This window comes from Cervus canadensis, chromosome 1 (assembly GCF_019320065.1).
Source record: "Cervus canadensis isolate Bull #8, Minnesota chromosome 1, ASM1932006v1, whole genome shotgun sequence".
In the NCBI taxonomy this organism is placed as follows: Eukaryota; Metazoa; Chordata; class Mammalia; order Artiodactyla; family Cervidae; genus Cervus; species Cervus canadensis.
This window is the reverse complement of record NC_057386.1, coordinates 116,994,125-117,020,366: the sequence shown is the minus strand read 5'-3', so window position 1 is coordinate 117,020,366 and position 26,242 is coordinate 116,994,125. Positions and strand designations below refer to the sequence as shown.

The 26,242-nt window shown below is 46.1% G+C and overlaps 1 protein-coding gene across 1 annotated transcript in view; it reads right to left on the bottom strand.

Annotated features, from left to right (window-relative positions):
• Nucleotides 1-11,643: 11,643 nt before the first annotated feature.
• The window catches only part of SPPL3 (signal peptide peptidase like 3), a 95,455-nt gene continuing 80,856 nt past the window's right edge, over nt 11,644-26,242 (bottom strand). Inside the window, exons 4-11 of the mRNA XM_043438911.1 lie at nt 24,634-24,753; nt 23,748-23,826; nt 22,739-22,851; nt 16,362-16,468; nt 15,748-15,911; nt 14,792-14,991; nt 13,498-13,607; nt 11,644-12,793 (exon numbers count right to left, since the gene is read on the bottom strand). Coding sequence (XP_043294846.1) covers nt 12,722-12,793; nt 13,498-13,607; nt 14,792-14,991; nt 15,748-15,911; nt 16,362-16,468; nt 22,739-22,851; nt 23,748-23,826; nt 24,634-24,753 — 965 coding nt within the window. The 3' untranslated portion in view covers nt 11,644-12,721. The remainder of the gene's footprint in view (nt 12,794-13,497; nt 13,608-14,791; nt 14,992-15,747; nt 15,912-16,361; nt 16,469-22,738; nt 22,852-23,747; nt 23,827-24,633; nt 24,754-26,242) is intronic.

The following is a 26,242-nucleotide window of genomic DNA, read 5'->3' as shown; positions in this document are numbered from 1 at the left end:
ATTATTTAGCTTACAAATATTTGAGGATTTTCTCTATTTTTAGTTTTGTTGTGGAGGACATACTTTGTATTGTTTCAGTACTTTCTCATTATCTTACTCCTCAGACTATGGTGTATCCTGGTAAATGTTCTTCATGCACTTGGAAGGAATATGTATCCTGCTATTGCTGGGTGGAATGTTCTATAAATGTTAATTAGGCCAAGGAGTTTGCGTTAAATCTATGTCCTTCCTCATTTTCTATCTACTTGGCCTATGGATTAGTGAGGGAGGGATATTGAAATTTCAACCATACTTGTGGGTTAGACTATTTTTCTTATTTGTATCAGTTTCTGCTTCAAATATTTTGAAGTTTTACTATTAGCTACATAAACATTTAGGATTATTATGTACTTCAGATAAATGAACCAATTTATTATTATGGAGGGATCTGCTTTAGTCTCAATAATATTCCTTGTCCTGAAATCTATTTTCATATTAATATAGCCACTCCATCTTTCTAATGATTGGTGTTAGCATGATAATGTGTTTTTCCACCCTTTTAATCTTTATGTCTTTATGCTTAAAGTTGGTTTCTCAAAAGTAGCATATAATTGAACCTTGCTTTTAAAATCCCATCTGAGAACTTCTGCCTTTTTATTGGGGTGTTAAAATGTAAATAGTCCAATGTGAATATTTATGTTTCGTTATATATCCACCCTCCTGCATTGTTTTCTGTTTGCCTCGTTTCTTCTTTCGGATTATTTTTATGATTCCATTTTGTCTCCACTGGCTGACTTTGTTTCTCTAGGATTTACAGTATGCCTCTTTATCAGTTTATTTTCAAATAATATATTACCTCATAGGTAATACAAGAATGTTGATGTTTCTCTCTTCCAACCTTGTGTGATAGCTGTCATACATTTCTTTATATTATGAACCTCACATCTTCTTTTGCTTGAAGCCGCCTATTATTATCTCTATCTTCCATAAAAATAATTATTTCTACTTAAGTAGTTAGGACAGAGGGAAATAAAACAACTGAAAGATAACAAAGGGGAGCATCTCAAGATTGTTAGAGGCTAATTTCTTTAGCATCTCATTTAGTATGATACTTGATAAGGTCAGTGTGATGTGTCAGCATTGGGAGGAAATGCTCACCCCCAGACTTACATGATAATCAGACAAGTTTTCCTGAACCTGTGAACTCACGATGATATTCCTCAGCCTGCACTTTATCCATCTGCCTGAAGAGTCAAGATCTGCTGGCACTAATAAATCTCAACCGTCCAGCAAGGTCTGGTCTAGTGGTCATAGGTGATCTATAGTGTGTTCCCTTTGAGGTCCATTCATCTGTCACAGATGGCAGAATATCACTTTTTTTTTTTTAAAATAGCTGAGCAGTATTCCACTGTGTATCATATTTTTAAGTTCTTTCACCAGCAATGGACACAGGTTGTTACAGGTAGATTAACTCAGGAACAGCCAGAGAGACAGACGCATAGGGTACTGTATGGGGAAGGGCATACATTTTATGCAAGTCATACATATTACTTCTTTATACAAAACATACGGTATCTACCAGACGATGTCAGAAATTTTTGCTCAGTTATATGCATTAAAGAAATTGAGAAAAGCCTTTTTTATATTTAATCCACACATTTACTATTGCCAGTTTTTTATTATGTATTGCTCCATTACTGCCCCATAGCTTAGTGACTTAATGCAGTAAACGTTTATTGTTTTCCACAGTTTCCGTGAGTCAGGAATCCAGAATTGGCTTGGCGATCCTGGTTTGTGGTTTCGTGTGAGATTACAGTGAAAATATCGGCCAGGGCTGAGTTGTTTGAAGGTCTGACTTGGGTTGGAGGATCCGCTCCAAGATTTCACATCACAGCCCTTTGATACAGCTCCTCCTCAGTATGAGTGACCCAGAAGAGTAAGAGGAGGCCTTTTTGGGTAAGTTTAGATATAATTCTCATATAATTCACCCTTTAGAAGTATACAATTCAGTAGGTTTTTTGTTTTTTTTTTAGTATAGTCACAAAATTGTAGGATATTTCTTATAATTGAAACCTTGTTTCCTCATATGCCATTTCTATCTTGTTTTCAAGATTTTCAAATTTTAGATTCTATAATCATCAAGTTTGATTATGAAGTCTCTGGGTATGGATTTCTTTATATTTATCCTACCTGTGGTTTGCTGTGATTCTTAAACTACCCCCAATTTGGGAAAATTCAGTCATTCATCTTTAAAAAAAAAAAGCCCCAGTTCTCTTCAAATCCTGGGACTACAGTTGTATGTATGTTAGGACTGATGTTGGGCTTCCCTGGTGGCTCAGTTGGTAAAGAATCTGCCTGCAATGCAAGAAACCTGGGTTTGATGCTTAGGTTGGGAAGATCCCCTAGAGAAGGGAATGGCAACTCACTCCAGTATTCTTGCTTGGAGAATCCCAAGGACAGAGGAGCCTAGCAGGCTATAGTCCAAAGGGTAGCAAAGAGTTGGACACATCTGAGCAACTAACACGCTCACTTTAGGCTGATGTTAGATGTTTATATTAGATCAGTGAGACTGATGTTTACAGTCTCTTTTCTCCCATTAACATGTTTTTATTGGAGTACAGTTGTTTTACCAGGTTGTATCACGTTCTGCTGTACAGCAAAGTGAATCACTTACACATTATGTCCACTTTTTAAAAAGATTTCCTTCCCCTATAGGTCATCACAGAGTCCTGAGTTCCCTGTGCTGTAACAGTAGGTCCCTACTGTCTATTTTATATACAGCAGTGTATATGTGGGGAGAAGGAAATGGCAGCCCACTCCAGTATCCTCACCTGGAGAATCCTGTGGACAGAGGAGCCTGGTGGGCTGCTGTCCATGGGGTCGCACAGAGTCAGACAACGCTGAAGCGACTTAGCAGCAGCAGCAGCGTGTATATGTCAATCCCAACCTCCCAATTTATCCCTCCCCCAACCCTGGTAACCATAAGTTTGTTTTCTGTATCTGTGACTCTTTCTGTTTTGTACCTAAATTCATTTGTACCCTTTTAAGATTCCCCCATAAGTGACATGATATTCATCTTTCTCTAGCTACTTTACTCCGTATGATAACCTCGAGGTCCGTCCATGTTGTGGCAAATGAACAGTAATAGTTGATTTAAAACTCTTGAGTGTTAATGTTAACATCTGGGTCATCTCAAAGTCAGTTGCCATTAATAGCCTTTTCCCTGGAGTATGGATCTTTCTCTCGTCTTTTCATATGCACAGTGATTCTGAATTACAGCCTGGCTATTGTTAATAATACACTGTAGAAACTATTTCTATATATCTTTTCAACATCAATCAGCCATAGGTGTGTGCATATATGTCCCCTCCCTCCTGAACGTCCCGCGGCCACCTCCCTCCCCTGAGGAGTACTTTCAAGGCAGGCAGTCAACCGGGCTGAACTCAGACCAGACGCTGGCTCTTCTGTGGTAGGCAGCCGCTGAGAACTCCCCTTTAGTTCTTTTAGCCGGCTGCTTGGAGTCTGCTCTGTGGGTGTGTATTTACAGATCATAGAGTCGGGCGGAGTTTGTACACAGACTGTGGGGCTGTGAAGCCAGAGTTTTAACTACCCCACATAGTGCCCCTTGGGGCCTGTCTTCAGGCAAAAAGCCATACAAGTGGGCACTCACTTGGTGCCATTCACTTCCAACCGTCAGCTCCCCTCGCTTCTCCTGAGTTTGGTTGTCCTACCCTGCCTTAAGGTTGTTTCTGTATTTTGTTGAGAATTTATAGCTGTCATTTGTGGCAGAGTTGTTCTCTCATCATTAGCAGCAGCAGAAGCCTCTCCATTGCTTTTCAAAAGGTATTTTTGGCATTTCGTCTTATTTTTAGCAGGATTGGTCTGAATTACAGCCCACCATTACTGGTGATCGGAACAGCAGCTGACAGTTGTTTTCATTAACTTTACGGTTTGCTGTTTTAATGACAGCAACAAGGAACCCTGAAGTCTGGTTGTGGCGTGCCGGGAGGCACGTGTCCTGGTCCCTGTGGGGCAGCGAGTGCCCTAGCTTGGTGAGTAGTAGTCCACGCTGCCACAGCCTTCCGGGCAGGGAGGCAGGCCTGCACGCCCCTGTGGGCAGCAGCTGAGCCAGTGTGAGGCTCAGGCAACCAGACCCCGGCTCCTCCCCGCCTCAGAGGGTCAGTGGTTCCCCCACTTCCAGTAGGCAGTTATTGGCGCAGTCATTCCCTGTTTACAGAAACTTTAAGCCAAATAAAACGCGGGTGTGACTACCTTCTGATAATGAGCTCAGGCTCTGGAGGCAGGAGGCTCTGGGGCAAATTAGCTGACCATGAACCTCCTTGTCTGTTAGAACATGGGTAATAAAATCTGCCCTGCCCACACTGTATCGTGAGATTTTACTACAAGTCTGAGATGACTGACCACCACTCTGGCCTACAGTGTGGAATACACACTGGATTTGGATTTGGGAAGACGACAGAGGTGCTGTAACAGTCCTTGATTCCTATGGGCAGTGGTTGGACTGAAAACGTTTGTGAGCAAGGAGCAGGCCCCTGAGCCAGCAGAGCGTGTAATGACTTCTCTGTATTTCCTGAGGGTGGGGGCTGTGAGGAATTCCGTGAGGGGAGGGAGGACAGTGGTTAAGTTCACAGACCTGTGTTGACAGTTCCCTAGGCCACTTACCAGGTGCTGGTCTCAGGTGAGTCCTCCGTCAAACTGGGGACCCCTGGGCGCTGTCACTGATGTCGGTGTGTGGCTCTCGTCTCAACACCAAACGTCCCCGTGTCTGATCTGGCCCCCGTCCGACGCCTGGGGGCTCTCTGTGGATCATGGCTATGGTCCTTCTCCTTGCTTCACATCCAACCCAAAGTTGCTAAGCTGTGTCCGCAGCCAAATTATCAAGAGACGTGCTGGGCAGGGCTGGGGACAAAGGCGAGAACCTTTGGGATAACAGGGTCATTCAACTAGTTAATCAATCTGCTTAATCAGTGATACCCTGGATGCCCCCATTTCCCCCACCTTAACCTAGAGGATAGAGACTCTTCCAAATGCTTTGTTGACATCTTTTATTAAGAGTGGACTTCTTGAGAAAAGACAGTCTGTTCAATAGTGGTGCTGGGAAAACTGGGCAGCTACGACTGAAACAATAAAATTAGAACACTTCCTAACACCATACACAGAAATAAACTCAAAATGGATTAAAGACCTAAATGTAAGGTCAGATACTATAAAACTTTTAGAGGAAAACATAGGAAAATATACTCTTTGACATAAATTACAGCCAAGATTTTTTTCGATCTACCGCCAAAAGCAATGAAAATAAAAACAAAAAGGACCTAATTAAACTTAAAAGCTTTTGCACAGCAACTAAAATCCTAAACAAAGACAGCCCTCAAATGGGAGAAAATTATTTGCAAACAAAGCACCCGACAAGGGTGTAATTCCAAAATATACAAAAAGCTTGTGCAGCTCAATATAAAAAAAATTCAAAAATAGGCAGAAGATCTAAATAGACATTTCTCCAAAGATGACATTTAGGGGGCCAAAAGACACACAAAAAGATGCTCAATGTCACTAATTCTTACAGAAATGCAAATCAGAACTATAACGAGGCTATCACCTCACACCAGTCAGAATGGCCATCATCAAAAGTCTACAAACAGTATAATGCTGGGGAGGGTGAGGAGAAAAGGGAAGCCTCCTACACTATGGTGGGAAAGGGAAATTGGTGCAGGCACTATGGCGAGCTGTCTGGAGGTTCCTTAGGAAACCAAAACCAGAACTACTGCATGACCCAGTAATCACACTCCTGGGGATATGATCTGGAGAAAACCACAATCTGAAAGGCTGCATGCACCTCGATGTACACTACAGCACCATTTACAATAGACAAGACCTGGAAGCAACCTAGGCGTCCACTGAGAGATGAATGGATAAAGATGTGGTACATCTATACAAGACATCACTCAGCCATAAAAAGGAACAAGATAACGCCATCTGCAGCGCTCTGGATGGACCTAGAGAGTGTCATACAGAGGGAAGTCAGTCAGAAGGTAAGATTAACACTGCTTATATGTGGAATCTAGAAAAATGGTACAAATGAGCTTACTGGCAAAGCAGAAAGAGTCACAGGTGTAGAGAACAAGCAAGTTATCAAGGGGGAAGGAGAGGTGGATGAACTGGTCGATTACGATTGACCTATAAACACTACTATGTCTAAAACAGACAACTAAGCAGAACTGACCGCATAGCACGGGGAACTCTGCTCAATGCTCTGCAGTGACCTAAACCGGAAGGAAAGCCCAGAAAGAGCGGATACATGGACATGTGCATGTAAGACGGATTCACTTTGCCATTCAGCAGAGACTAACATCACTGAAGCAAATGCACGCCAATAAAAATCAGTATGCAGAGTAGACGGCAACCTCCACCCAGCCTGGTCTCCTTTTCCCATCTGTGGACTGACTTGCGCCAAGAGGCTTACGATGACACTGCTCTTTATTTGCAAACAGGCTGGGAGTTTGCTCCATCGAGTCTTCTGTACAAAGGGTGTTTAGGAAAAGCTTTCAGATTTAAGGCCCACGATGACTGACCAGGAGCTTTACAGTGGAACAGTTACCTCTTCCCTCAAGACAGACAGATCTGTAAAGTACAACGAAGCAAGAGGGCAGAGACAGCATTTATTACGAAAAAGCTAATCAAAAGGACAGAAAAATAAAAATGTCAACATTAAGCAAAAATATGTCAACATTGGTTTGTTTGCAGAACCTGGTCAGAGGCCGATATGCTTGGCTTTAAGCCCCACAGTGTGAAGGATCTGTTCCGCAGACCAGCCCCCAGTTGAGTTCCTGCCAGGACAAGCGCAGGACCCCTCGCTGGCCCCCTGGGTCCTCTCGTGAGGACACTTCCTGCTTCTGCTGTGAGCAATCTGCTCAGACGGGGCTGCAAGATGATTAAGGCCTGAGGTGACCTCTTACGGAAGGGCTCCAGGAAGGCCCTCATGCTGCGCCTCAAACCTGACCAGGGTGGCCCCTGGGCCCTTCCTCGGAGGAGCTGTGGCGGCGGACACGCATCCAGACACCTCAGGACACGCGGATGTGGGGCACCTCTCCTCAGGCTCGCTCATACCCCCCTCCCTGCACCAGGTCCTCCAGCGTGTCCAGAACATCAAGGCCCTGGACTGGCCTAGGTTCATGGCAGCGGCCCTGCTGTCGATCCAGCCGCCACTGAGATCCGAAAGCCTAGACGAGGAAGGCGGGGCTTTCACCCCTCAACAGGGGAAGGGCAACCAGCTTCCTCAGTGATGAGCTGGAACTATTACAGAAGCTGTGGTCATCTGAATAATGGAAATGTGTCTGTTTAAATCTGATTTTTTTATAATTGTACTTTAACTCCATGAAGACTGGCACATTGTCTGTGGAGTACACGAAAAACTCAGTAAACCTGAATGGTGCCTAATATTCTTGCGATACTTCAAATAAAGCCCCTTTATTCCCACTCCAGACTGAGAAACTAAGACTCCGCAGAGCTCTGTCATCGAGGAAGGCCCTGTGTGGCCGTGAGGGCCACGTGCTGCCAGGTGCCTTGACAAACACACCCTTGTGGGAGCGATTCTCTGACCTGTCACTGCTGAGTGCAGTTTGTATGAATATATCCCCCAAGGCTTTAAATACCATTTCTATGCTTTCATCCTGATGCTGGGAAAGACTGGAGGCCACAGGAGAAGAGGGCGGCAGAGGATGCATCACCGACTCAATGGACATGAGTTTGAGGAAACTCCGGGACATGGTGAGGGACAGGGAAGCCTGGTGGGCTTCAGTTCATGGGGTCGCAGAGTCGGACGCAACTGAGTGACTGAGCAATAACAACATGCTTTCATCCCAATCTTTTGAGCTTTAGTTACTCTACTGACTAGAACAGGATTCCCTATCTTCTCCTTATCTCAGTTTTGGCAATTAATTGTTTTCAGGTCAGAAGCCAGAGTCATCATCTAGCCCCCACCGTGGCACCAAGTTCTGTCTGTTCTTCCCACCCCACGAGCCCGGGTCAGCTCTCAAGGGAAGGCCTGTTGGCAGAAGAGCTCAGTGAAGGAGAGAGGGAGGCAGGGAGACCTAGCAGGTGACGCGGAACGACGCAGACTCGGAATGCACCAGCAGCCAGGGCGGACAGCGCTGGGGAGGCAGCACTCCCCAGTTTCCGCCGTCGCACAGCTGCTGAGGCCGTGACTCGCCTGCAAGCGCCATCAGCTCAGAGGCCAGGGCCGCTCCTCCCGTACGACCGAGTCCTCCATCTCCTCTACTGAAGCCAGGTTCCTGCCCTCCCCTGTGAGCCTGCATGGCTGGGCACAGCTACCCTACACTCGGGGGGAGAAAACTGAAAACAAGCCACAACGCTGACCCAAGTGTGCAAAAATCCACCGCCTCCGACAGAAAAGGTTCAGCTGCTGCAAGTTAGTGCACGAGCTCGCCGTGCCTGGGAGGATCCAGTGACCTCTCCTTGGAAGGCTGACGCGTAACCTGCCTGGGGCAAGGACCCCAGAATCCTGGGGCTGGAATGCCGGCCAGGGGGGCCGCTCCACCCCATGCTGCCCCCTGCCTTTGTCCTCTAGACACTCACTTCCTGCCTCTCACTCCTCACAAGACAGAAGTCTGCGCACACTGCCTAGCAGACCTCCTCACTCCCCTCAGCCTCCCCACTCTGTCTTCCTGGGGTCCAGTGGGCACTGGAGGAAGCCCAGGCACCCCGCTCCCCCCTTCTAAGGACCCTCAGAGCCTCTGTTCATCTGGGAACCAGCGGCAGGCTTCACAGGTTCTACCCAACAGGGGGCAGACTTCCTGGATCTTAAAGTGACCAGGCAGAGTCCATCTCTCAGCCAGAGTCCTCCACCTCCATCTCCACTAACTCAGGTACCAGAGAGCGCCACCGCATAGCCAAGGGTCACCGCTGAAGAGCGCCACATGGAGTGAGATTTCCACAGCAGGGCACGAGGCACTGCCCGCGATCCGCGGGCAGGGAGACCCTTGGCTCAGGGCTGGCCTGTGTCCATCAGGACAGAGGAGCACTCCCCACCCTGCTTCCAACCTCCTCCTGGCCGGCACACCCAGCCCTGTGGATCGGCGTTCCCGGCCAGGCCCACGGTCGCGCAACGGAGAGCTATGGCTGCAGACCCACCTCACAGGGGGGATGCCCGCCACCCACCTGCCTCACACGCCAGGTGAGCTGAAGCGAGGCTGGCCTTAGACCACGAGAGTGGGATCAGGTGTCTGGTTCTGTTCAAGGAGCACCTAGTGACTGACAGCTGAAACTGAAACGTAACTGAAATTCCTCAAACGGAGGCAAAGGGCTTTGAATTCCGAGGAAACGGTTAGGGAGGAAACAGTCGGGGAGGAAACAGTCATGGCTGACACAGTCCTGGGAGAGCGCCACACACCAGAGGCTGGATTCCAAGCCTGGAGAAGTCAAGACCTCACAAGTGGAACGCAGTGTGTAAACTGCGTGGGCATGGAGTTTCTGGATTAAAACAGAAACAAGAAAGTCTCTTACCTGGCTTATCCCTCCGAGAAGAGGGGAGGGCCCGGGTTCTGATTCTAGTCACAGCTCTTCAGTACAAACTTCTGTGGCAGGTTGACACTGGTGTTAGGAGCCCTGGTTCCTGAAGTGATTCCATCGCTGGGAACTGCTAAAGCAACGGGACTGAGTGAAGGAAGGAGGCTGTCTGGGCCCCTACGCACCGGAGGACCAGGAGCCGAGCGGGCTGGTCTCCTCAGCCTCCTGTCAGGCCAGCCTCTGTGGAGGAGAACTGCAGAGCTGACATTCACGTGTGTACCACACTGCTACATTCCGAGGCTGTGACACGTCAGACGTTACAAAACAACATCTGTGAACGACGCTGGATCTGGCTGGCGGTACCGTGAGCACTGCTACACAGGCACAGCGGATTCTTTTTTTAACACTTTATCGGCGAAACAGAGCTCCCTTCCCCCCAGCCTCACAGACAACTAGTCCTTTTGTTTTTCTTGTGGGTAACACAACTTCCCTGCTTAACCAAGGCCTGTGCTGGCATGCTACAAAGGCAGTTCACACAGTAGCCTGCTGCACCCGAGTCTCCCCAGTTTGAACTGCTCCTGCACAGGGAACTGTGTAGCTGTCTTATTCAGAAAAAGCATAAGTGGTAACAATAGTAATGGGACGTGCTAGGTTTTGGATAAACTGCTGTCATCTCCCCATTAGCTCAAATTGGAAAGAAGAAGGTGACTGCGAGTTAGTGGGAGTTCCAACATGCAGACTCGTTGCACGAAAAAGATCCCCAGACTGGGGGTCAGGGGGGCAGTCCACGATGGAACTTTGCCAACATCCCTTGCCTAATTAATGCAAGAGACTTCTTAGATAGAAAACTCTGAAACTCAAATAATATCTGAGAAACCAGGAAAAGACCAGGATGTATCAAGCAAGGCTGAGAGGGAGGCTGGAAGGAGAAACTGGAAGCACGCACTTTAACTGCACCCCGCCCTGCACCTTTCCCTGTCAGAAGACCACACCACCTCCCGAACCGGGCACATTCTGGCGTGGCTCCTGGGCTTAATTTACAACAAAAGAAACATTTGTGGTCACTGTCAAGAGTTTCAAGTGCTCTGCAGACTACAACTGGAATCCAGATTACATTCAGGAGTCCTGTATGGGTATCCCCCCAACTAAACCTGCACAGGAGAGATGACAGATTCTGTCTGTCTGGAATTTAGTTTTGTAATGAAGTCAGAAAAATGAAAATGACCAATTGCCAGGAGGTTATTTTTGACTATGGTCGGCACTTGTCCTTAATCAGGGTCACTGTGGAGGAGTCCCCCCCCCGCCTCGCCCCGCCCCATGGTTTGCCACCAGCACCCTCGAGGGCTTAGGGAAGAGGGCCGGCTCCTCAGCAGGGGTCGCGCCGTGCACTCCCGTCCCCGCTGAGCCCAGAGGCTGCTGGGAGCTGTGTGGGCAGCGGACGCCTCTGTCCCGGGACGTGTGCAGGATGGACCACAGCTGCAGGGAACGCCGCAGGTCTCCTGGATGGGCCGAGCAGGTAGGTGGTGACGGGAACTCCGCTTGGTACCAACACCCAAAAGTGAAGGTGAGGTAACAGAGGCTAGAAAGGAGGCACTTATTAAAAACAACAACAACAAAAAACCAACAAAACAACAGAACCGAACCGCCTTCAGTGGGGCCTGAAGACATGGAGGAATGCAGCACGCTGATGGCCACGTGCACCGCCCACTGTGAACGCCACAGCCCGCGACCTCCGGCCATGGGGTCCCGCTCCAGCCCATGCTCTCAGCTGTACAGGCTCATCCCCGGCTTCTCTCGATCCAGGTGACAGGCCATTCCCCCATCAGTCCGCGGACGCCACTCACACTAGTCACAGCCTGGACGCTGGCTCCCCAGTCGAGGCCATAGCCGCAAGCTTGGGCTGCGATTCCTGCAACGGAGGGCCCGACTCGGGGGGTGGGCGTTTGACATTTGTCCCCAGTACCCAGCTGTCACCACAGGGAAACCAAGACTGTAATCACAACAGCAAGGACAGGCTCGTGTTGCTTTTTTCCTTTTTTTTTCTTAAAGGAGTGAGGGCATGGAAAATACAGCACACCAATGAAACAAAAGGCCAAAAAAAAATACAAAAAAAAAAAATAGAAAATAGAAAAATGTATTTACAAGTAGTACATTACTATGATCAGAAAGCAGAGACACCTGCTGCTATAATACATGCATCGGTTCAAGAAGAAACTACTGAAAACCCTGTGAGGAAGAGGCCTGTAAAAAACAAAACAAAACAAAACAGTGGGTCAAAAAGCTGTAACTTTTCATCCCTAATTTGCTACACTGATCAAAACCAAATGAGAGTCCCCTATAGTCCATGAGTCTATCAGTACAAATACTATACTGGTTTTTAACTGCACGTTCAGTTGTGGAGGGAGAGACAGCAGCGCTTGTCTGTATACAAGGAAGCCAGCGTGAACTGCTCTACATGCTAGAAATTACAGCAAGCCCCTGTCTGCTACACAGCATGAGCTTAGCGGGTTTTAATTTCTGTTTATTCATATATATCTATGTGCATGTGGGTGTGTATGTACGTATAAAAACCGTGCCCTCGTTCACTGCCAACACGACGTCTGGGTGGACATGAACTCATTACAACAAATTCTTATGTGTATGTTGTAAGAAGTCACTCAATGTCTGTGGATTTAATAAGTCACTTCACACCACAGAAAATATTTAATAAATCCAAAAAAAGGAAAGAAGAATATAACGACAGAAGAGCTTCTGTCTCAGTTCTCTGAAACTGAGTCCCCCATAGGAAACTGGTCCCAAAGTTCTTGAGGGTTCACTGAAGAAACCAGTTTGCTGAGGTTTTCATCCTTTTAGTGTTCAAAGGTACAGAACGACTCCTTGCCGTTGTCAGTTTCAACAGTCACATCTCCGTCCCCCACAGGTAACAGTCTGGTGCAGATCCATAAAAACAGGGGAGGGAGGAGCGCTGGGGGGTGGGGGAGGACCTGTCACTCCAGGAGGGGCTCCACCTCTCCGGCGGCAGGAAGAGAAGGAACCACACAGGCTCCAGCACCTCGCTCCCCAAAATGCAAAATCTGGGCACACGGCAGTCCTTACACAGGTGCATCTCCGAGTACCAGGCCAGCTCTCAGAGGAAACAAACCACACGTTGACAGAGAAGGACTGAGAGGCCATTCTGGTTGCCCGCTGTGATCCATCATACTTCCAGGAATCGGGAGCTGCTGGACTTGGAGTGGAATGGCTCAGACCACATTCGCCGTAGGTCACCCTGGGAAAGACAGAACTTTAGCCACGTTTCAGATCGAGGCACACCTATCTATGTACAAGCCCTTCCTGACTCCTGACCTCAGAGCAGATTGATTCTGTGCAGAATCAAAGAACATTCACATTTTATTCATTGAAAAGTAACCTCCCAGTTCTTTGAAGAACTCGCTAGAAGGGCTCTTGGCCGTCCTCCCCCCGCCCCCAGCAGGAAAGGGCTCTGACTCTGTCCTGGGGGCAGTTCAACCACTTGTGAGTCAAATGATCCAGGCTCATATTAACCTCTGTGTCTGCTTCCTTGTCTGTAAAATGTGGGTGATGGTATAAACCTTGTAAATCAGATAAGGCCCTCAGGTTTTATATTTCTTATTTCCAAACTTTAATGCAGAGTACTAAAAGAGCTATTAGGTGGCAACAGCATGCTGCTTTTAAGAGAAACAGAAGTCTCTGCAGCAGGGTTTAAGGGTAATCCGTGACTAGGTGGTGAGGGGTCTAACTCATTAGTATTTTCAGCCAATGGCTGTTAACAATCTGGAAGAGGTTGCTAATAGTAGGTTAGCAAAAACAAAATCCACCCCCCCCACACACACATACACACACACAAAGATCCCAAGATCAAGAGCTTAGGGTCTGAAGCAAGGGGAATACCTAGCCAAGTCCAGGGTCAATGCCATATTATTGCTTTCACTGGCTTGTAACTGCCTCTCTCACCTTTAAATAGGCCATCGTGAGGAGTGGCAATAAGGTAAATGGCACCAAATAGAGAAGGGCAGGCTGGGCTGCTCGGTGAATTCGAGACGCCACAGTCGCAGTGAGCAGACCTGCGGGGAGAGAAACGCTGGTGAGTAACTCCAAGCGGCCAGCCCGAGGGAAGAGAACCTCTGTTACCTGATGGCTTCGCGGCACAGTCCTGAGACTGTATAGCTCTAATGTGACACTCCCTCCAGTGGTAGGGAGTAACATACCTAGCTTGAGCAGGTAAAGAAACAGGGAGCAGCACAGCTTTTTAAAAACTAAGAATTCCCAGGACCTGTAAGTGGCCAAGTCCCTGGTTCCAGGCCTCACCTCAGCCCCCAGCATGCCTGGTCTCCCCGTCTCCAATATATATGATGATGACAGGCGTGTGGACGTGCTAAGTTGCGTCAGTTGTGTCCGACTCTTTGGTTCTCCAGGCAAGAATACTGGAGTGGGTTGCCATGTCCTCCTCCCTCCAGGAGATCTTCCCAACTTGGGATGGAACCCGCATCTCTAATGTCTCCTGAATTGGCAGGTGGGCTCGTTACCACTAGTGCCACGGGGAAGCTGGGTGACGACAGAGTTGGAGGCAAAAGACCTGGGTTCAAGTTCTAACCCTGCTGCTTGTGACAGCCGTGTGACCTTGCACATCTCTGAGCCTCAGGGCAGTGGCCCTGGCCCACTGGGAGCTGCTGGTGTGGAAATGAGCACAGGCCTAGGAAAGCGCCATGGAACTGTGCAATGCTCCCTCAGCAGGAGGCACCGAGGTGAGCGAGATGCTCCTCTCCATCGCTCTTGCAGCTCATGCAGGGCAGACATACAACCGTCTCTCCCCGTCCAGCCGAAACAGCTGGCTAGAGAAACACTAGCCAAGGGAGAGTCCGGGTCAGAGGTGACGGAAATGTTAGAGCAGATGAAGGGATATCTGTCAAGCAGCACAGGAAATAAACATGGCACCCATTAAACTCACGCTGAAGATGTAATTAAGCACACACACTGCTCCATCGCCGTGGGGCAGGTGTTCTCAGTCTGAGGCCTGACCACACTTCTCCTACAATGTCCCTCAAACATACTATTATCGGATAGGGAACGAGGCTGCTGGCCTCACCTCGGGGTCAGGTGTTGCTTTCCCCTCTGTGGTTGTTTATAACAACGACTTGAGTGACTGTTCTTCTTCCTCCAGCCTCTGTAGCTGCAAGATCTGGGTTAACTCCAGCGCTTGGAGGACAGTCAGGGAGGGGATCGCATGCAGCCTCCCCGGTTCTCTTACCTACAAAGTATCCGATGAGGGTGCAGTGAAAGTAGGAAACCTTCTGCATGCGCCCGGAGATGTTGGCGGGTCCGGAGGCACCGCAGGAGTCACCGTTGGCTTGCTTCTTGTAGTTGTCGTAACGCAGGACGAAGCACAAGAGGAGTCCAGGCATCACGATGTCTCCAATGCCCAACATAGAGAAGTGGCTGCCTGTGGAGCTGGAACGCAGGGTCACACGTCAGGGGTTCGCCCTCTACAACCCCACTCCTCCTCCTGCTCAAGGTCTGTTCGCTTTTTAAGAAGTCAAAGAATTTATCTGACGGCTGATGGCGGTCGCTCCTGGTTTAACAGCACTGGCTGTTAAGAGGAGTGTGGAGACTGAACGCCACTAGAGTACTGGAAGAAGGGTCTGCAGCAGCCAGCGCTTCGGGACAGCACCACCTAAGCGGCTGCTGAAGCGTCCGCGTAGTGCTGCCGCCTCTAGAGATGTCAACTCACCACGTGTCACACATTCACTGCTGAGATTTCCAGTAAGCACCCGACTACTACCAGACATGTGAGGTGAAAGCAGCACATTAATTTTTCCAAGATTATAGTTCCACGGACTCTGTAATTTTAGCATTAACACATTTTTACAAATGTTGGAAAAGTAAAAAAAAAAGGACCCAGATCCTCCGGTTAATTCCCTCTAGCCAACTTTAAACTGCAGTGCAGCAGTAACTGTTGTTATTTGCTGTTACTGACGGCTGCTTGATACCGTCAGTCAATCATTAACAAGCTGCACCTGCACCACTGAATGACCCATCTCTGGAAGTTGGCAGTACTCCTGTCCTGTCATCTGTAAGGTGGAGATGATTCACAACCCTTTCCTGGTCCAGCATCAGAATGCTGATGACGACGACGACAAAGTGGGGACCGGAGGGGCAGAGGAGGGCGGGGTCCTCACCCTCCCGAGACGAGGCCACCAGTCCTACCTGGGGAAGACCAGTTTTCCAGGCAGAGACAGGCGCGGGACGTCGCGTCCAACGTTGGGCCCCAGGTGGAGCTTCCGGGACAGGACGTCAAGGGGATTGTCAGCCGGCTGCGTGGCCACCTTCACCATGACGTTGCTATTAAAGATGTAGGCGGAGAAAAACACCTGCCGGGGGAGAGTCACCTTTACCGGAGGGAACTGGAGGCACCCCGATCTCAGCACCAGCCCTCTTTGTTCCTGAGAGCAGAGTCTCAGGACTGCAGCATCAGGCTTTTCCGACTGCATGCTTCGAGGAAAGATCTCTGCTCTTCTGTGCGCTGCAGATTTCTTCTCTCCACACCCAGAGAGGGAGCCCTGAGAGCTGAGCTGGCCATGCTCCAGGGCTGAGAGACTTGTGCTCCCTCCTCACCTAGGAGTCACCCGCGGACTCTCTACTCTGACAGGTCTCCACGCACACAGGCCCACTCATCTTCCAACAGGTGCAGTGCCGGCCCGGAGGAGTGGTTTTGGACAGGAGGTACCCTGGCCAGCAGACTTGGGGTATTGAGTACATTTTCAGGAGTGAATGTTCCAATCAGACCTGAAGGAGAGCAGCAGCTCTGGGGAAACACTCACCCAGAAGACATCGTAGATGAGAAGCCCTGAGAGAAGCAGGCAGGAGACCTTGAGGCTGGGCAGGCGGACGAAGGCGATCATGGCGACACAGAGACCCATGGCCAGTGCTGGGGAGGAGACAGTGGTCAGAGCGGCGCACAAGCACCGCCTCCCTCCACACGCCATTCAGCTTGGAAACCCAGGAGAGCTTGGAAGTCCCTCAGCCCTAAGCCCCAGGTGAGGTGTTTACACTTAACTAGTGCAACGTGCCCACCTCAGCCCATTCTGACCTCCTGCTAGTTGGGAAAACCCCTTTCCTCATGCTGGAGATGGTGGTCAACTAAGACCCACAGGGCTGTTTGGAATGATAAAGCTCTAGGCCAAGCCCAGCTCTCCCAGCTCCGTCTCCTGCCTCCCCCACCACCTCACTGCATTGCCCTTACTCCTTTAAAGCCACACCCTAGACCACATCCTCTTCACTTCCTTAAGGACGCTGTTCCAGTCAAGTCACTCCTTTATGCTCATCCTCCCCACCTGGGTCTAAATAAAGGGGACAAGGCAGAACTGCTCAATGACAGGGTTTTCCATGACTCCACACAACCATCCTATCGCTCATCTTCAAAGCAAGAAACCCTGCGCTCCTTTTCAACTTATCACAGCCTTCCTCACGCATGCACAGGCTGCTGCTGCCAGCTGGGGTGCCCCTCTTTACCGTCACTGCACACCCCAGTCAGGCTCCCCCACACTGCCTGCTGTGCTATGTGCATCCGTCCCGCTCTCTCTCTCTCCCCTACTTACACTCTTCACTGCCCTTGTCAAAAATCAGTTCGCATCATCCCCTGCCTCAAATCATGAGGTCCCCTTCTCTGTGATGGATCTCCTCTGACTGAGGAGGCGCCACTCACACACACAACAGTGCTATGCCTCAAGGCTCCTCTTGTGTTCCTATTCCTCCACCGACTCCTTCTCTCCGTCTGAGTTGAGCGATAACCTCTTTCCAACCATGCCAACCAAGTCTCCCCACCAGACTCCCAAGTTCCATGTTTGAAGAGGCAGCATGCATCCCGTCTGACTACTTCAGAGAAGGTTCTCAGCACAAGTGTGTTCAATGACAATCATTCCCACCAACCGAATGGCACCACCAGCCGGTCACAGCCCCAAAACACACTCTCAACTATTCAGTTGGCCTTTCTTCTTCATTCTTTGATCCTTAAAAAAATCTTACCTCCTCTTCTGGGCTCTTCTAAGGAACCGAGGTGATAACTTTCCCTCACTGCATGCTGCCTAAGAAAAACCCAAGACTTTCCCTAACAGATTTACCAACAAATTTAACTTCTGGTTAAATGTAAATTAATCAAAAATGTTAGACAGGTAAATTATTAATCTCTCCCCTTTAGTTATAATTATCTTTAATATACTGTTGATAGAATCTCTATCACCTTCTCTTTCTCAACCAGGAGGGCCGGGAACAAAAAAAAGGACACCAAGCCAAGCTGCAATGTTCTCTAAAAGGACTGTGTAACCTGGAAGGTCTTAGGCAGTGCTCACATCTAAGACAAAGGCTTCTGGAAAGCTAATCTGTATGTGGACCAAGCGCCACAGTCTAGCATTTTAAAACAAAACAAAACAAAGCAAAAGATCAACTGCTAGACTTCTGGGATTGAGCATTTTCTAATCCTGGGCGAACAGCAAGTGCTATACAATGAGTCATCCATCTGTCAGGGCTCTTCTAGGCCCTGCACTGCTCAGGGGAAGTAGAGTATGAACCTGGCTCAATGGCCTTGAACATGAGGAATGTGTGCACAAGATTCATCAGCCTTTGCAAACATGCCACACCACTTATTGGTCAAATTCTTTTAAGTCCTTCCAAATTTAAAAGGTTAATTTGTTAAGAGTAGGACACTGAGTAGGTAAAAAAGAAGCTATAGATTTAGTTCAAGAAAACTCTATAAAGTACCTTCTTAATGTTACTGCTTCTCAGAATAACTCTGAAAACAAGCTTCATGCCTCACCCTTTAAAATAACCACATTTATCATTCTGTTTTCACTGTAAATTAACTTCAAAGAAACAGGATTTAATTGAAACAACATTCATTTAAAAGAAATCCACATTATCGCTACCTACAAAATGATACCTGATTCTGCACAGAAGTCTGGAAAGACAGTTTGCATGTCAGGGGAGAACATATTTCAGAATGTTACAGACGCGTGGCTAGCAAGCTAGCTTATCTGTAACAGCAGAAAACAAGTCACATACACATCAAACAAGGATATATATGAGAAACAAACAACTAAAAGTTCAAAGCCTCTCTCCTTTTTTTCTTTTTTAGGGAAAACTGTTAAGTTTGGTCACAAGGACAATTTAACCAGTATAACCAGTAAGAGATTCTTATCATTTGGGGAAGTAGCAAAAATGATAGAAAATGATATAACTTTACAAGTTAGGGCCACTAAGGGTTTGGGGAGCCTAGATGAACAGTCAAAAGAATTTCAACTATTAGGTACATTTCACAACGGAAATTTGTTTCTGATCTTGGTCTCTGGGAAAATAAAGCTTGCTCTTTATGGCCAATTTGTACTGACTCTAGAGGCAAGAATCCCACGGTGAGACAGCCCCTATAGAACAGCATGTGGAGAGCTGCTGCCCCCGCCTTCCTATAGAGAGTCTAATAGGATTCTCCCCACCCTGCCTGCAGCCGTGTGGTGAAGACCATTCAGCTGACTGCTCTCAAAACTGAGCTTCAGATGGCTGTGCAAATCAATTTATCTGGAAAGAAAGTCACCTTCCCTCATGCCAACCTCCTCTTCTTTTTTAGAGGCACACTACTTTGGTATTTTCCTGTCCTATGTAATGCTCGAGGAGAGGAGAGAATGGAGTATGAAGGACACACTGCTTGCTGTTTTGAGAGGTACCTAATGTTTTAAAAACTGGGTCAGCAACTTAGTAAACTTCAAATCCTTAGCAAAACCTGTAACCAGTATTGTGTGTGTCTGGTTGTTGTTTAGTCACTCAGTCGTGTCCAACACCTTTGTGGCCCCATGGACTGTAGCCTGTCAGCCTCCTCTGTCCATGGGATTTCCCAGGCAAGAATACTGGAGTGGGCTGCCATTTCTTTCTTCAGGGGATCTTCCCAACCCAGGGATCAAACTCATGTCTCCTGTGCTGGCAGGCGGATTCTCTATCACTGAATCACCTGGGAAGCTCTAGTTCCATGGAAGCAGGGCCACCGACAGTCTGGAGTGGGATTACAGCGAGCCTCAGACTACCCAGGGGCTAGAGGCTCCAAGGTTGTTTAAGCATCACCATCACCGCCCCAATTCTGAGTGCCAGAATGGAGACTAACCAGTCCCAGGTAGGTGACTGTGGCTTCCAGAGTCTAGGTCAGACTGCAGTGCTTGGAGCTCTCCTCTGTGTAAATGAACTTAGGGGTGCCATTTATGGGAACGGGCTCTGTCATTTAAGGACATCATCATAGAACATTTTCTCTTAATATGTAGCTAACAATCATCCAAATTGTCACTTTAGAGGGGACTGAAATAATCCAGTTTAGATTTTAACCAACTAACCAACATTTATATCAAGTTTTTGTTCAGAAGCAGTAGAGGAGAAATGTCTGTTTGCTTCCTCATCAGGAAGCACTGGACTAGATGAGATCAAAGGGCCATAATCACAAAAGCAGCTGTGAGACTGACTGACTGACACTACTCCAATCATTAACAGGACCAACACTCCTTAATTTTCTACAATACATATTTTAAAGCGCAATTAGGTTCTATTAAAGTCTTTCAAAATCAACTACATGCTCAATTTCAATACTGCTTCTGGTTAACCATCAGCCCTTGGCAGGAATCAGGAGTTAATGTCAGGAAAAGTCAAATGCAAGTTAATGGCTACACTACTACTAACTTCTAGTCGCTACAAAACAGTTCTTACCCTTCTGCTGTAATCTGGCCAAGCCCTGTGGCGACTTTGGATGGAATTTCTTCTTCTCAACTTAATTCTTTATCAACCTTCAGAAGCACTTAAGTTATCAACCACCAATCCACAAGGATACTCAAAGCACAGATACTTGAATCTGGGAAATTTAGCAGTTCAATAAACCACTTAGAAATTCTAAACACTACACTTCAGAATGCATATTTATATGCGCAGTGGATATTCAAGAACTGAAGCAAATGATCACAGTTAATTTTTTTAAAAAATCAGGCACTATACGGCACTACCACAAGAGACCAAGCAGGTCAAGAGATCAGTCCATCACTACACAGACTGGGCCTGGTGATTGAGACTCTGACTTCCTACTGAGTCATTTAAAGGTCTGTATGTAAGTCTAAACGGTAACTTGATCTGCAACCTCAAGGAACTGCTTTTGAGTTCCCATACTTGGTCTATGGTAGGCACTATTTAAAAAAAAAAAAAAAGCACTCAACAACAAGTATGACAGCAAGTATGCAGAGTCATGTTTAGGCCACAGGTGCGAGGCCTCGTACCACGGCTGCAGAAGCAGAGCCCAGAACCAAAGTCACCTCCAAAGCTAATTGAGCCCCTTTGTGACCGTTGCCAAAAGCCCCTGATCATCACTGTCAGGCTTCCTGACGCCCAATTAGGCAAAGATGCCCACTCTAGTAAACACCCTATAGCGCCCCAACCTGTCACCTAATGCCAGCCCTCCGGCAGGAAGTTACTTTTGTCTTCAGGCTATAAAAATTGGCTATTAACTCACGAATACTGTCAACTCTCCCTGGTCTGTCCAGAGGTCTGCCCATTGTGCTCACAGTATCTCTGCTCTTTGTTCTTAATAAACTCCTTCCCTTCTGAGATGCTCTGTGTCTGGAAATTCTTTTCCGACCCGCACTTGGACAGCCTCAAATATATACAAACAAATTATATAAAATCATAAGTACGTATATTTAACGTTTTACAGATTATCACCGGCAGAAATAGCAGTTTGGCTTTAGATGTGCAGTTCTGCGGATGTGAACACGTGCACAGGTGTGTAGAGCCACCCCACAGAAGCCCCGTGCCGTTTCTGCACAGGCACACCCTGCTCTGCGCTGAGACAGCACCGAGGGCAGCCCCGCTGCAGGCGTGCCGTCCTCTCAGCTGCAGGGATATGGTGCCTGGCAAGAAGGGGAGCCCCTCGGACCTGGCAGTGCCTTCAGAGAGCTCTGTTCCAAGGTCTGGGTTAGCCCTGTAGTTGCTTGGAATGGGTCAGAGGAAGAAGTGCCACCCACACCCATATCTCTGCTTTCCAAACTCCTCCCTTTAAAAAATTCTTTACACACTGTTGATACACATTACGACATAGATGAGCTAAAACAGCAAAAAACTGACTGTAGTATTTCAACTTCCTTCCCTTCTGAAACACCGAAAGAAAGGAAAGGGTGAACAGACTTCGTGGGGCAAGGCAGTTAGATAAAATCTCATGAGATTAGTAAAGTGAACTGTGAAAATGACAGAAGGAATGAATGAAAAAGGAGGCAAAGATGGTTACAGGGTCTTAAGAAGAGACTAAAAGTCACTTCTCTGAACTTATTTCCTCTTCTGTAAAATAAGAACAACAGTACCTAATTCAAATAGTTGTTTTCAGGATTTCATGAGAAAAATCCATGTAAAACACTCAGCAGCTCAATGTTAGCTACTATTACCCTGTATATAATGATATAGACATGTATTTATATCAATACACTATTATATATTCCTCATATTTATATATAATATGGATATTATATTACAGTATAATCCTATTTATATTAAGAAAGTACAAAAATTTGTACTCCATTTCTCACAGTAGCATTATTCACAGTCAAAAAAGTGAAAACAACTAATGAATGGATAAATAAAATTGATGCATCTATAAAATTAAACAATATCTGGCCATAAAAAGGAACAGAGAAGTACTGATGTATAGCACAACATGGATGAACCTTGAAAACAGTATGCTAAGTAAAAGAAGAGACAGAAAAGGTCATATATGATATCATTTATGCAAAATGTCCAAAAGAGACAAATTCACTGAAACGCAAAGTAAATTAGGGGATATCTGGGGCTGGGGTGGGGGAACGGGGAAGTGACTGCTAATGGCTGTGGGTTTTGGAGTGTGGGTGTGAAAATGCTCTAAAGTGGTGGCTGCCCCACCCTGAACATACTAAAAATGACTGAATTGTACACTTTAAATATATAAATTGTATGATATGTGAATTACATCTCAAAAAAGCTGTTATTAGAAAATAAAGAGTATGGGTTAAAACTGATACAAAACACTATCTCTGGAGACCTAATAATTCAAGGTAATCAGAAGTAATATATTACTAAAACACAGAAAGTAGAGGAAGAGAGGACAAATTTAACCATAAATGAAATTACAATTTCAACTTGTCACCCAGTAGTTACTTACCATCCATGAGAAGCCAATGGCCAGTGAGAACCCAGATGAGGACGAGCATGACAGACAGAGAGAATGACAGTAACTCAGCAGCAGTGAAACGTCCACAGCAACCAAAGGAAATCCTGGAAAACACACATTGATTGGACTAATAGACAGTAAATTATGTTCAGTAAGCAAACCCTCCTTTGGTTCTCCATGATCACAATTTATGATGGCCAGATTAAAATAGCAGGCAATACCGAGATACCCAGAAATCCAAAATACCCACATTTCTTTGGAAGAAACTACAGAAAGTTCAGGAGGATTACATTGCTAAACCCATTAGATAATGTACCTTTTATCCCAGATACCAACATGAGTATTGAGAAGTTTAAAGTGATAATATCAATATTTGAAAAATCTAAATACAGAGAAATTTCTAATTCTTATGAGGAAAACAAAATGAGGAAAGTCAACAATTCAATTCATTAACCAAAGATGAATAAAATTAAGATAGTCCACCTATTTGGTTATCACTAATTCCTGGGAAAATTAGCCACCAGAAGCAACTGATTTCCTAAGAACATACAACATCTCCATTAGCACAGCATTTTGTTTCCATGAAGCAATAGCTTTAGGAGTTAAGTTGCGAACACTAGAATTAAACCTAAGTGGCTAGTATATATTCTAGGTCATCAGTGACAAAAGGAAAGAATGTCTGAGTCAAGCACTATTTTCATATTCTATTAACTAGTAAAGGGATAAAAAAAAAAAACTGCTCATCTTTAAATAATCTAAGCAAGGAAGCACACTGCAATGACTGACTTCCTAAGATTTGTTTAGATTTCCTCTGCTATGAGAAGGTGCGAAAAGAAGTACTATTTTCCAGTTTTAAAAAATCAAACATTTCATTTTCTAGTCTTCTGGCATTTTCGTGCTTCAGTCAATATCAGAAAATGTACTCTTAATATTGCTATCAAGTACGAAGAAAAAAAAACATACACACTTAATAGTTTAGAGGAAAATCCCAAGTCCTTACTTGTTCTGAGGTGAACAAGGCCTTGTTAAATACTGGCACATCGGGAGAAGAAGAAAAGCAAAAGCTATCGTTGCAAGAACTACAGAAAGAAAATGTATGGTTAATATTTTGTTGTTTAATGTTTCACTAATCATAAGAAAAATGGCATGACTTACGGAAATAATTATTGCCTACAATACTTTCCTCAACAAGTGTATACAATATTATTAATTAACTAGAGAAAAGGAAAGTATCTTTCTTTAGCATTACACAGATAACCTCTTTGCATACCTGATTTGAGGTAGGGGTAGCATTGGGAGGTTTTCTTTCTTGTCTATCTCAACAAGAAATGATAAACAGCGGGGCCAGAATATGATCTAACAAAGCTAGCATTTTTAAAATTAATTTAATTGGAGGCTAATTACTTTAAAACATTGAAGGCTAGCATTTTGGTGTTTTATATTGATACACGTCCACCATCAATCATCTTGAAAACTGATCAGACAGCTGACAGTCCAATTACTGTGATTAGCTCTCAGTGTTTCCATCTGCAGAAACATGCATACGTAAGGGTTGCCAACAACCACTCTACCAAACTGGACCTTCTGGTAACTTATCAGACAAGGAGTCACAGCCAGAGCAATTCTGCTCTGGTGCCACAAAGTTCTTGAGTTTTTAACCCCTAGCCTTTCGTCCAGACTGAGTTGGCGAGTTGGAACTGATGACAGAGGTATCAAGTGGTTCAGGGAGGGGTGGGGGGAGAAAAAGACAAACTTGGAGAGAAAGACGACTTAGGAAGAAAAACTTGCATGGGGTGGTGTATAAACCTTAATTTTTGAACGGTGATTTTTAAAAATGTTAAAAAATTTCCTTTTAAGGTTAAGACTAGATAGCAGAACTCATTTACCTGCTGTACATATTGTAAAAACTACTTGAACTGAGTCAAAGAAGAAGAACATTACTAGGAGAGAGACAGATGCTCCAATTGGAAGGAACAGGGCCTGGGTAGAGTCAATGGTCTGGATACCTGAAAGAGAAAGGGGCATATTAAGTTTACGTAACAGGCTCTGCGCCCATGGACTTAAATACATTAACTCATCAAAGTGCAGACAGCTCTAGGGACTGGCACATATGATACAGAATACCTAGGCCCTCGGGCTCCTTCCTAGGAAACGAGACTGCGAGCTCCCTTCACCGGGGCAGGTGCTCACCTCCTGCTCTGCGCCTGTACACCATGCTCGTCCAGTGATCCGAGATCACGTTTCACAGCAAATCCACCTTCTCCAGGAGAAGCCCTTACTAACGCAACCTACTGTTGCCCATCTTGGCTTGTGTTTCTCTCCAGTCTCTTTGTACATGGATGTCAAAATGACTTCACCACTGATGCTTACTCTGACCTGACAGCAGACGCTGGTTCAGAAGGGCTCTGAGGCTATGGTAAAGGGCCATAAGAAAAAGCACCTGCTCGAGGTCCAGGGGAAAAGGCATTTGCTGTTTCAGCACTTTACTAACACCTTGGGAGTATTCTGGCCACACTGTCTATGGGACAGCTTGAGTACTAACTCTTTTTGCATCTTTCAAAATATCTTAATAAATGTCAAATGAATGGTAGGTACTTAATATTGATCCCTTAATATTATCAACTCTCCTTATTTCTAATTTAGTACTTTCTATAATAAGCATTACCAACTTTCTAGTACAATTCACATACCATAAAATTTACCCGTATTAAGTAATTCAGTATTTTTTTTGGTAAATTATCAAGTGTGAAGCTACCCAGGTGGCACTAGTGGTAAAGAATCCGCCTGCAAATGCAGGACACATAAGAGACCGTGGTCTGATCCTAGGGTCCAGAAGATCCCCTGGAGGAGGAAACGGTAACCCACTCCAGTACTCTTGCCTGGAGAGTCCCATGGACAGAGGAGCCTGGCAGATTACAGTCCATAAGGTCACAAAGAGCTGGACTCGACTGAAGCGACTTGGCATGCACCAAGTGTGAAAGGATCACCATAACCTAGTCTTAGAATGTCCTCATCTCAAGAAGATCCCTCATGCCAGTTAACTGTTAATTCTCCTTCCCATCCCTTGCCCCAGGAAACCACTAATCTACTTTCTGTCTCTCTATATTTGTCTTTTTGGAAATTTCATATAATTGGATTCTTAAAATACACTGTTTTTCTATCTGGCCTTTTTTACTTAACAATGTTCTGCTGTGTATCTATGCTGGAGCATGTTTCAGTAATTTATTCTTTTTAATACCGAATAGTAAGCATTCTATTGCTGGACATACTGTATGCTGCTTATCCCATTAACTAGTTTACTGATCTTTGAGTTGCTTCTACTTTTTGGCTATTATGAATAATGCTGCTGAACACTTGCCATATAGCATACCTCTGTTTCTTCAAAGCAAACATCCTTCAATGTCTGAAGTACCAGAAGAGATACAACAGTTCTACAGGTACTGCAAGTAGCTATCTTTAAGAGTCACTAAGTGAATTTATGATCAACGCCTACAA